The 12,423-nt window shown below is 42.0% G+C and overlaps 1 protein-coding gene across 1 annotated transcript in view; it reads left to right on the forward strand.

Moving 5' to 3' along the window:
- The window catches only part of LOC127038876 (uncharacterized), a 47,364-nt gene that overhangs the window by 33,028 nt on the left and 1,913 nt on the right, over window positions 1–12,423 (forward strand). Inside the window, exons 2-10 of the mRNA XM_050931948.1 lie at window positions 1,260–1,397; window positions 2,040–2,223; window positions 4,664–4,911; window positions 5,962–6,136; window positions 7,182–7,282; window positions 8,253–8,339; window positions 9,736–9,864; window positions 10,256–10,378; window positions 10,486–10,650. Coding sequence (XP_050787905.1) covers window positions 1,260–1,397; window positions 2,040–2,223; window positions 4,664–4,911; window positions 5,962–6,136; window positions 7,182–7,282; window positions 8,253–8,339; window positions 9,736–9,864; window positions 10,256–10,378; window positions 10,486–10,650 — 1,350 coding nt within the window. The remainder of the gene's footprint in view (window positions 1–1,259; window positions 1,398–2,039; window positions 2,224–4,663; window positions 4,912–5,961; window positions 6,137–7,181; window positions 7,283–8,252; window positions 8,340–9,735; window positions 9,865–10,255; window positions 10,379–10,485; window positions 10,651–12,423) is intronic.

The following is a 12,423-nucleotide window of genomic DNA, read 5'->3' on the forward strand; positions in this document are numbered from 1 at the left end:
CGTTTCACATGCGTCTCCTTCGAAACCGCAATGCCTCCTTGCAAGCAACACGGGCCGAGTCAGCGGGCCGCCCGCTGCAGAGGGGGCGATTCAGCACCCCAGCGTGAGGACAGCTCTTTGCAGGGCTCTCCAATCTGCGCGGCCTGGCTTTGAATGGGCTGCTCGGATACAGCTCCTTGCTTCTTCGAATCAGAACCCTCGGAACACTTTGAACGGAAACAGACCCTCCCTGCGCCAGAGCTACAGGGCAGCCGCTGGCTCTGGGAGCTGCACTTTTCAGACCCCAGCAAGGGCCCAGATGGCTCTCTGGGCTGCTCTCTCCCACGGACTTAGAGGCTTGCTCCTGGAGATCTTCTAATTCCACCAGAAGCAGCGAGATGTGAGATTTAGACCAAGCAAGAGATTTAACTGAAAATGCTGGACAAGTGGATCCTCCTCCTCCTCCTGTCATTATTAACAACCCAAATTCAGAGCAAAACCCAGGGTGAGTTACTAATTAGCAGTGGAAGTTAAACATAAATTCTCAGCTACCACCCTGGATAACGGTCAGGGCCTTTAGTACTCCGAGTTAAATCATAATCCTGGGTGAATCTAGAAGCCTAGAGTCAAAAATATGCTTTAAACATTCCTTAAAAATCTGTTCTATTTCAGCAATTATTGATGTTCCATGAATGCTAAATTAGAATTGGATGGTGGCATTTTACTACTAAGCTGTGTGAAAGCTCCTGCTGAACTGCTAGATTTCCAAAGTGTGAAAATCTTTGTCCAAAGGCTGTTAAAATATGTCCTGTGATAACACAGCCTTATATGAAGATTTCACACACACACATGGGAAATGCTGATCCATATTAATTCACATGCAATCTGTTTTTCATCAGGAATCTAGATTTTGTTCAGTTTGCAAAAATTAAAGTAATTTGAAAGAAACAAAAAATGTATTTTCTGGATTAACTCTATTTAAAAGAAAATTAAATTACCAATTTGTGCTGGAGATTCTGTTTCCAGACTTGGATCTGTGCCTCTCCCAAGCATTATTGATTGGCTTCATCCAAAACCCATGCAAGGCAGTTGGAGTTTCTCCTTTAATGTCAATGGATCAGGCCTTCTGGGACTTTTTGTTTCTATCATTCTATCTGCTTTGCATACTACTGATGAGCAGGGATGGGTTGGGGGAGGGGAAAGGTGGACTGAATGACCTCTTAAGGTCCCATCCAGCCCTACATTTTTGATTCTACATGTTGTAAAGTCTTTCTTTCCAGATCTATACAAGCAGGAATGCAATACAAGGGGAATCCAGTGTCATCCAAATGCAATTTGTCAGCTGGATGAAGTGACAACCTATTTCTATTGCCAATGTCTGCCAGGATATGAGGGTGATGGCACTAATTTCTGTCAAGGCAAGTGACATCTTAAGCTAATTCTGACAGCATGTTTAGGGGACCTCCTTTCAGCAGGAGGAAGTGTGGATCAGGAGTCAGGACTCCTGGATTGTTTTCTCTGCTTTGCCAGTGACTCACCTTGAGCAAGTTACATTGCCTCAGTTAACTTCGCTATATACTGGTATAATAATGCCTATTTATCTCACAAGGGTCATATAGTAATTAACTTAAATGCATTGAGATCCTTCCATGGAAAGGACTAAAGATGCACAAAGTATTATGGTATTATTGCAGGTAAGCAAAGTGCTGTACTATAAAATGTAGAATAGGACAAGCCTTAGAAGCAAGGACAGACCAGTCCATGTCCATCCAAATATGAACAGCTGCCCTCTATGGGCTACCTGTGCCTTGAGGTAGCTGTTTATGCTGTAAAAGTGAAATTGGTCAGACATTTGTGGAGCTTCCTGTGTATCATTTTCTGTGTCCAGGCAGCAGCAGCAGCAGCAGAACTACACAGGCAATATGGCTGAAATGGAGATTGATTTTTGACATCTTCTACCAGTACTGATTCACTTAGATAACAGTAATAAACAAGAGAAGGAGAATGCTTCTTGCCATGATTCTAAAGACAGACAAAGATCTTTGTTTATCCTTTTCTAGAGCCTGCTGTGAGCATAACTGTTTTCAATAACTCTGATTGTGATGGCTTTGGAGAGCAGGTTTGTCTTATCAAAGTAATTACTGGAAGAACAGTCACTTTCAGAGTCTCTATCTCTGGCAACCACCAGCCGTCTATGATAAAATGGTACAAATTCTACTCTGCCCAAGGACCCCAGTTCCACAGGTATGCACCATTATGGATGTTACAAGCCTATATGTGTAATAGAATGCATCAGATAGTGCTTATTATAGGAAATTATCTATTTTTACAGGTGGTGATGTCATTGTTAGGTATGCTGGGGACCAGTTTGGATAAAATAAAAAACAATCACAGCAATGCAGGGCTGGAAGGGACCTTGAGAGATTATTTAATCCAGCCCCTTGTGCTGTGGCAGGACCAAGTAAACCTAGACCATCCCTGGTATAGGTGCCGACTCTGTGGGTGCTCTGGGGCTGGATTACCCATGGGGGGGGAAATGGTGGGTACCAGCCCATCAGCTCCCCCGAAATTCTTAGTGCCTCCTGCCCACTGGCAGGCTCTGCAGATCAGGGCCTCCCATCCACTGTGAACAGCTGTTTTGCAGAATGCAGGAGGCAAGGAGGGAGGACCCAGCATGCTCGGGGGAGTGGGCGGGAAGAGGCAGGGTGGGGGTGGACCAGGGGTGGGAAGAGGCAGGGCGGGGATAGGGCCTTGGGGGAAGGGGTGGAGTGGGGGCGGAGCCTGGGACAGAGCCAGGGGTTGAGTGTGCGCACGCACGCACACACACACACAGCACTTGGTAAAGTCGGCATCTGTGATCCCTGGCAAGGGTTTGTCTAACCTGTTATTAAAAATGATAGGGATTCCACAACCTCCCTTGGAAACCTATTTCAGATCTTAACTTATAGTTAATTCCATGCTCCAGATCATGGCTGAAGTAGCTGAGCAGGACTTTCAAAATCTTGGGTTGCAAATGACCCAAGGAATATAGTTTTCCTCTTTGAGCACTAGATATAAACGTTTTTTTCTTTCTTTTTTTTTTAAAAGAAGTGGGAAGGAAAACTGAATTGGTGAGTCTGCTGGCACCTGGTTCATTTCAGAATTAGTGAGCTTCTGCTCTCCAACACCTTGAGTTCTTCTCCTCATGGTCCACATGTCAGAACAGAATTAGCAGCTTCCCTAAGAGGAAGATTTCTGCAGTGAAGCCTGGAAGCATTGCGTGAATGTGACAAATGGCATAATAATTAGGGGAACCCTCTGGAACATATTTTTTTGGGAGGATGGCCTTATAACATTTTGTTTCTTCCTCAGTCCCCATTAGCTATACCCCTGTTGTCACACTGTTAGCTGGAGGTTGCAGTACTGCACTGTGGATTGCTTAACAAGCAGATTCAGGACGCTAAGTTTAGCAATTTTTGTAACCATTTGCCTGAACCTTGGCAAAGCTTGAACTGAATTTCCTCTTGATAACACAGGGGGAAATTAACGCCTGCATAGAAGACCACCATAAAATCTACAAGCCCCTTAAATCTCCTGTAAATTCTCCAAACTGGTCTTATGTGGGATTTAGATGGTGCCTAGGCCTTGCTTGGGTTGGCCCTCTGCATAGGAGAGAATTTCACCTTGAATTCTGATTGACTGATTTTTAATCCCATTGCAATACCACTTTAGACACTAAAGGGCACTTGAGTGTTATTTAAATTGGTGCATGAAGTATTGTAGCCCTGTGGGTCCCAGGATATTAGAGACTGGCTGGATGAGGTAATAATTAAAGATATTAGCTCACCCACCTTGTCTCACTTAAATTGCTATCAGTTGTTGGTGTGAGTAGTTAGTTTATGTAGTGAGTGAGGCTGAGAACAGCTAGTGCATAACAATCCTGTATTTGAAGTTCTTGCGTATAAGTTTAGAGATTTTTTTTTTAAAGAGTGTTTATCTGCAGTCAATTTTTGAGTCTCAGTTATCATGTAGGGTGGCCAGCCATTTGTTCGGAGCACCATTACTGATCACTGTAGAAATGTGTTTGTGGGAGGACTTATTACTCATACACTTTTATATATACATGGCCAAGTCTCCAGGCATGGTGGAATAGGACTTTTTTGCATGTGGTGGTGAGGGAGAAACACACAGATAGCTTCATACCACCTTTACCCTCCAATGATATTGAGGATAGGGGCAATTGTCCTCCAGCACAAGTTAGATAGTTAAGTTACATCAGTGAAGAATGTCCCCAAGAAGCCTCTCTGCTGGCCAGGTTCACCAGACCATGTTACACTTCTTCACTCCCCCATGTTCATGATGTAGCCATGGCCTACCCCCAGTTACACCTGGTCTGCCCTCTGCCACATTGGCAAACAGTATTTCTCTACCGTATAGTACAGAGGATCTAACCCACATGCATTCTAAATGCATTACTTGCATTCTATGCGAGTGGTTTCCATTGGTGTCAATGAGATGTGACAAACACTGAGGGTAGTATATGGCTTGGCAAAGACCTGGAAAAGACCAGTCACCATTTCTGTTCCTCTCAGCCTCGGTAGAAGATAGTCGCCCTCAAATACAGAGTGTATCCAGTATTACACTGATCCTACAATTGATCTTAGCCAAAAAATCCCATTTGGTTACAAGAACTCTTTCTTTGCAGTTATCGAAGGAGATTGACACCAGCTGCTAACCTGTCCCCAAAGATGACTTTGGCCAACAGCAGTCTGGCTCTGAAGCTGTTTTCCATTGATGAGGATGATTTTTACCCAAACATGTTCTGGGCTGAAATCCAAGCAAAAGCCTTACCTGATAAACAGCCAAAAATTGAAGCCTATGATTTCACAGACTTTCAGATGTTAAACCCTTCTCACTTGAGATACTTTTTCGTCCTAGAAAGAATGCCAATAGGTAAGAAATGGAAACTGTTACCACTATTAACATTTAGAGAATGCTGCCATGCTGTAAGGGTCAGTGTGCAAATCTTTGTCAGATAAGACAAAGCTGGGTGTAATCATTTTTGTAAAAACAGAAACATGCATGGTGCTTTGCAGTGATCATTATATCTGTAAACATCCTCTTCTTAAATGAGAATGGATGGGCCCATGGGCATTCATCCATATCAGGACCAATTTTATCAGAAACAGCTGACCTGTACTAACACTAGCCAATAAATTTATAAAGGGTGGCGTGTTCCTGAGCTAAGCCATCTGAGTTTGGGATTGCCAGCTTTCCTACATTTCATAAGACTTTCTTTTTTTAGTAAATGAACAAACTTTTTTTTCTTCTGTAATCACCTACAGAGGATGTCTGTAGGACTGTTTCTCATCTATAAAGAAATAGTAAACTGTACCTCTTTCTGCAAAGGTAGCACCCCATCTCTAGGTATCCCCATTTATTCTGTTGTATTCTTCATTCAATTTTGATTTTAGACTTTCATATCCAGCAAGACCTGATACTGGAGGGATGAGTTGAAGTCTGATTTACATTTACAGCATGTGGTTTTGCTTTTATATTGCATTATATAATGTTAATTTCATGCTGCTTATGAATATGATTATATTCTAATTCTCTTTACAGCCCCGAGTGTTGGTGCAAGGACACATTATAAAAAAAGTTGGCTTCCTCCATAACACTCTGTTTAGATGCTTGTATGTTACTGATCATTAAAGATCAAAGTACAGCTGGCACACAAGGAATCTGCCAGTGAAGTCTGACATAATACTGTGTCTAGGATCTTTGCATATCTTTATCTCCAGCCTCATGGAGATATATATCACACTTTGACTGGAGCATAAATCCAAAACATTTCATTCAGTTGACTGTTACTTTCCTTGAGGCATACTTGACATTATTTATATGTTAGAATGCTTTTAGAACCAATGAAAGCTTGGAGTTTTTTTAGGAGCCATCATGAACGTTTATTGATCTTGTTCTCTGGTTTTGTATTTGTCTTTTTAGAGCTTGGACAGTTTTTAGAAGGAGACACTATTACCATCCAGCTGCCCCAGTATCTTCAGGTGTCTCCTTCCAGCTTTGTGAAGTGGACCAAGGAGCCTTCGCTCATGACGCTGTTTGACACCAATGCTGTTGTGCTGGCCAATGGGACTGAGGGGATTGAGATCAAAGGAGTAAAGTATGATTGTAATCTGCTGTACTTTCAGCCTGTAAACTCCTGTTTCCTTCTCAGTGCCCAGGAGTAATGCATCTTCATAAGAATGACCATCCTGGGTCAGACCAATGGTCCATCTAGACCCAGTATCCTGTCTTCTGACAGTGGCTCATGCCAGATGCTTCAGAAGGAATGAACAGAACAGGGCAATCTGAGTGATCCATTCCAGTCCTAGCTTCTAGCAGTCAGAGGTTCAGGCACATCCAGAGCGTAGGATTGCATCCCTGATCATCTTGGCGAATAGTCATTGATGGACCTATCCTCCCTGAACTTCTCTAATTCTCTTTTGAACCACCTATATTTTTGCCTTCATAACATTCCCTGGCAATGAGTTCCACAGGTTGCCTGTGCATTGTGTGAAGAAGTACTTCCTTGCGTGACCCCTGGTTTGTGTGTTATGTGAAAGGATAAATAGCACTACCTTATTCACTTTCTCCACACCATTCCTGATTTTATAACCTCTATCACATTCCTCCCGCCCCATATGCACACCAATAGGGGATTAGCATCCACAAGGAGCAGAGAATAAGGCAAATGGACTGATGGAATTATCATCACATAGTGGTGCTCTTAATACTTTGCTGTAAAAATATTATTTCTTAAATGATTAGGAATAGAAACAGATCTAGAGAAGGAGAAGAAATACTAAGCAACTGTGAACTGAGTCCATAAGAAAAATAGCCAACAAGGGGTTCTGCAGCTGTCATAAAACAGAGTGGATCTCTGCATTTTAATCCCCTCATCTCCTATCACCTCTACTTCCTCTTTCCTTCTATTTCTTTCCTCTTAAGTATTCTCCCCCTTCTCTTCCTAAGCTACCCTCCAGTTGCCTGTGGTCTGAGGGGAGACAAAAATCAACAAAATGTCTGAGTTCTAATCTCTTTCCCTGCTCATCTAGCAGGAAACCTCTCCCCAGAGTGAAGTCTGAGTACTGTAAAGCAACCTTCAGTAGAAAACCGGAGTGGGAAATCAAGGATTCTCATTTCCTTTCTGTTTTACCTTCTCTCAGGAATAGTGAATTTGGTTACATCCGAGCTCTTGTCTATGATTTCACCCCTGATGTTCCTGGAAGGGTTATGGTAGCCCAGAGGCTCTTCTTCATAAAGAAGGGTACTGAGTGTTTTTAAATTTATGGTGCATTATCCTTAGTATGGTATCCTATAGTCATCGGGATTTGACTTCCATGTCATCTCTACCTTTTTATTTAGATATTCAGTGCCACCAAATCAGCCAATGCAATATTTTAAAAAAATCATTAAACATTCTATTAATATTAGCTTTGGTAAGACCACTTTTTTATTTAAATCATTATTTTATTTGCAAATATATATAGGTCACTTCTGCTTGACAGTGCCCTTTTAACATATGAGTGAAATTAACTGTTCACCAAAGCTTTTAATGAATGAGGTTTTCCACATTTTCAAAAGGATGCTGAAACATTGGAGAGGGTGCAGAAAAAGAGTCACAAAAATAATCTGAGGGCTGGAGTAGATTCCTTACAATTAGAGATTTAATAACATGATCTGTTTAGTTTTTCATCAAGAAGATTGAGAGGTTACTTCGCTGCAGTATACACATACTTTTACAAGGGAAAAGCACTAGCTCTTTAGCCTAGCAGAGAAACGCATAAGAAAAGCCAATGGCTGGAAGTTAAAGGCCTGATAAATTGAAATTAGAAACAAGGGACAAATTTTTAACAGTGAGGGTGATTAACCATTGGCACAAACTACCAAGAAAAGTGGTGAATTCTCTATTTCTTAATGACTTTACCTCAAGACCGGATGCCGTTCTGGGAGATTTGCTTTAGACTTTAGTTAAGCACACGTTATTGGGCTCAATGCAAGTGTAACTGGGTAAAATTCTATGGCCTGTGCTAGACAAGAAGTCAGTTTAGATGATCTAATCGTCCCTTCTGGCCTTAAAATCTTAGTCTGTGAATGAACCAACACCCATTGCGTTTACTATAAAGAGCAACTATGTTTTTTTGACTTGAATAAAATGAAATGATTAAATGGATCAATTACTTTACTTTGGCCGGGCACCTGTTTATTTGTATCACATGTGCATTTTTCCCTCCCAGATATTAGCAAAATGTGCAATGGAATTCGGAATGAAAAGAATTGCCACTGTAACCCGGGATTTGAGGGAAATGGCGTACACTGTATTGGTAAATATTCATGCACTTTGCTTCCTGGAGCATTTTCTCATAAAGTTAACATAACATAGAAGATATTGAAGCGTTCATGATCCTGCTGCAGCCATTCAATGCCTTATGAACAACATATATCCATGTAAAGGATTCCCATGTGACATCAAAATGCTGCTTGCCTCATTGAAAAGAATAAAAGATGGGGGAGGAGGGTGTCAAGTCTCAGGCATCCATTTCAGAATATGTTATAAAAATAACAGAATTCTTCAGTAATGACACTAAAATTGCACATTTTAATGATTTGCTAGTGTTTTAAACTGCTATTGTAAAAACAGTGTAGCCTTTCTAAAGGATTACTTCAAGGTGAAGGTCAGAATAAGATTAATCACTCATTAGATATAACAATGAGTTTTGTTAAAAATATCTTTATGCTGTGCCATGCAGCTTGTGAAGGAAATCCAAAGTTAATTCCAGAAAGGTTGGGTTTAGTCAACATTCCCTTTCATGGCTGGCTCGAATTCAGTTTTATTGTGATTTTTAAAGTGTCTGATATCCTTTTTTGCACCTGCAATGTTTGCATGACAGTGTAATAGTGAGATGCACTATGAGAAAGCACCTCTCTGTCATGCTGTTAATGGTAGTGGCTGAAGTTTTTAAAAGGACAAGACACATTTTGGTCCAATAATACTTTTTTCAATCATATAACTTAAGATAGAGAAGTAAGCAGGCCATGCTTCTGGGCATCTTCTGACTATTTGTGGAGGCAAAGCAAGATTTTCCCTCATGTGCAAGTTTGCATTTTACGGTAATGGCAAAAGAAAATGCCCAAGCATTGGTTACAGCATGCTAGACTTGGTAAACCAATGGCAGGGAGATGGGACGCTGGACAAGTAATCTGATGTGATAACTCTTCTGTGTTTTGTAGAGAGCAATTTGCAGGAATTCCATACAAGGGCAGTTGGATCTCTTTAGTGCCCACAAAAGAGCTGGTCACACGAGCAACAGACAGAATGGTCAGGGACCATTATTCAAGTTATTGAATAGTCGACTGCTGAGGCAGCATTAAAACTATGACAATCAAGTGAATACCCCACTCTCCCCAATGTTTCACGAACAGACACCAAGCCATGTGCTGCATTCTTTGATTGCTCAACAAACTGTTCCAGTGTCCTGCTTGGCCAGCAAAGGCCCACCTTTGTGCACAGGATCAGCATTTGAGTGCACAATTCACATAACAGTGCAGCTGCAAATGTCGATTTGTGCACACAAATGTGGATTTGTGTGGGCCTAGTGGGTTCACACACACTGTTGCAGGTGTGTATCCTTTGTGCCCACAGTCGAAAACTGTGACTCGGTTAGAACTAGTTAAATGTGCTGTTAAAACTTAGGCACATTCACTTCTTTCTGCTTGAAGATATAGATGAGTGTGTGGACGGAATGCCCATGAAGTGCCTGCCCGAGGCTGAATGCATCAATAGATATGGATCGTACTTTTGTCGTTGCCCACGTGGATTCAAAGGAGATGGACTGTACAGCTGTGTAGGTAAAGGAAATGTGAGCTCTGAGACTTGAGGGTTGTTTTTTTTTTAACTGAGTTAGCTTGTCAGCTAATACATTCTGAAGTTCATTTTTCAAAGGCTGTGGTTGTGATTTACAGGGACCAAAGCAATGTGCAGAAATAGCTTCTTGATAGGGCCCACTGCCTGGCCCTTTTCTGGCCTATCAAGATGGCTTGGAATGATGAAGACCTAGGGAAATCAAGTCCCATTCGTACCAGGGAGTCTTGGTCAAGACGGACTCAAAACAATATCTGTGATTGTTTCCTCATGTCGATGATCCTGAGTAAAGATGCTGTAGAAACCTGTAATTTACATGAATTCTGTATAACTGAATTTAAATGGAAAAATTAGTGTAGGTTTTTATCTCCATTCTAGATATAGATGAGTGTGCAGGAGGTATCCATAACTGTAATCAGGATGCTACTTGTCTGAATACTCTTGGCTCCTATTTCTGTGTGTGTCAGAGTGGGTTTATTGGTGATGGCATTCACTGTAAAGGTAAGGAAATGAAATTACCTGTTGGTTACTTACACGTGATTGGGAGGAAGTGAGGAGTGGATTTGTTTCTCATTCTGATGTTTTCATCTTTGTCCTCCTTATGGCAGCAAAAAGCATATGGTCCCCATGGTCTCCGTGGTCTGTCTGTACTGTCACTTGTGGATACCGGAACCAAATGCGGATCCGCTTGTGCACTCATCCAGAGAGTGGGATGCGTTGTGAGGGACCTTCTACTGATCTCAAGCTTTGTCCCAATCTAGAACCGTGCCCAAGTGAGTCCAAACTCCATTCATTTATCTTAGAGTATGGATATATCCACAGTTACATTCATAGATTGCTGTATGATTTCTATTCCCTATGCAACACTTGTCAACTAAACTCTGCCAGTTTGGCATGGGAAACAGAAATTGGGATGTCCTGCTACAAAACAGGCTAAGTAAGAATCTCATTGCTCTCAGCAGCTCTGCTTCTTTTTAGTTCTCTATCCCCTAGAGCATGAGTCATCACAAAATGATGATCAGTTGTGTTGGTGTAACAGGATGGCTGATCTCAAGACCTTGTGCGGGAATGTAGGACTCGTTGAGTTCCCTTAGGTGCAGCTCATAAAACCCTGTCTTAAGGTTCAAGGTAATTACTATTAAGTCATACTGGCAGGTGGGTGCAGTAAACTCCAACCAGTGTATAAAGGGGTTCAAAGGGTGTCTCTGGCCATAATGGACTAGTACAGAGGAAGGAAGCCCAAAGAACATCTAGGCTTGGAAAGTTTAGATTGAGGTTATATTATTGCTTTTGAATTTCCACTAAAGCCAAGCCCAGGAAGCAGGTGATTGGATACTAACTCAGGAACTGCTTGCTGTGTTGAGGATGGGGGTAGGGACTCAACCTGTTCAAAACTAGTTTGCCATTCTCTCCAGCAGTGGAGCCATAAAAAGACAGGCTGTAACAGAAGCTATCTCACTGACAATCCCTTGTATTATATCCTTCTTTAGTTGACCATAAGTTAAAGAAATTCTGAGGGTTTGATCTGCTGATGACCTGCTCTTGTGTAATCATTTCCATTACTGCAAAGTGGGCATAAAATATTACCAAACGAGAATGGCAGCAGTTTGCATTGGTGAAAACAGCTACCTGAGGTTCAGGAAAAATGTGAACTGGGCCCTTAGTTGGCACCTGTAATGGGGTACACTTATCACTGATAGCGCCGCCTGGTGCCTCGGGTCCAAATGAAATCTATAAACAGTAACTCTTCCATCCCTCTAGGGCTCTACAGAAGTTCTCTTATAGACCCTCTCTGGGGGCCTCCCCAACAGGATCCCAACTTGCTCTTGCACAGTTCCTCCTTTGCTGCTGCTTTGTCACAGGATCCCCCCACTGCTTCCTCTTCCTGGGGACTCTGGTAGCTTCCCTTAGTGGGCCTTCCAGCCTGACTTCTTTGCTCCTCTCTCCTAGGCCTTCCCCCATAACCTTTTCCCAGCAGGGGTCAGTAATTATCGTTATTTATTTTTACATCACCATCAGGTGGGGGCTAGTTGCTAGGTCACAGGCTGAAATTTAAAGGACCAGCCAGCCTGTGACAGCACCTATCAAATAACATTTCATCTCCTGCATTTGAAGGAAGAGATCATGTTAATGGAGTAGAAGGTGGTCACAGGACAGCATGAACTGTCACAATTAGGACTGTCACTTGGAGAAGCTTGCCCAGCAAAATGAGCTGTGCTGAGCCATGACAGGTATCAACATGTGATCATGACGGTGATATTTTGGTATGTTTTAACATCCTGCGAGTTTTTATCTCCAAGCACAGCCAGTGGCCCCATTGCTTCTAGAACAATGGTCTCTCTACACCCCATTGCAGTATGTAAAGGTAAAAGCTGAGTTCAGGGATTCACTAAAAATATATCCATAAGGTAAAGCAGAGACATTTCTTCTGAGAGAGAGAGAGAGAGAGAGTGCTATTTATTCTGTGACAACATCCTTGTTCTAATGATTATTTTCCATTATCCTCAATGATGTGAAACCCTTTCAGTGAATCTTGTCACATTCCA

The sequence above is a fragment of the Gopherus flavomarginatus genome, chromosome 21 (assembly GCF_025201925.1).
Source record: "Gopherus flavomarginatus isolate rGopFla2 chromosome 21, rGopFla2.mat.asm, whole genome shotgun sequence".
Lineage (NCBI taxonomy): Eukaryota > Metazoa > Chordata > Testudines > Testudinidae > Gopherus > Gopherus flavomarginatus.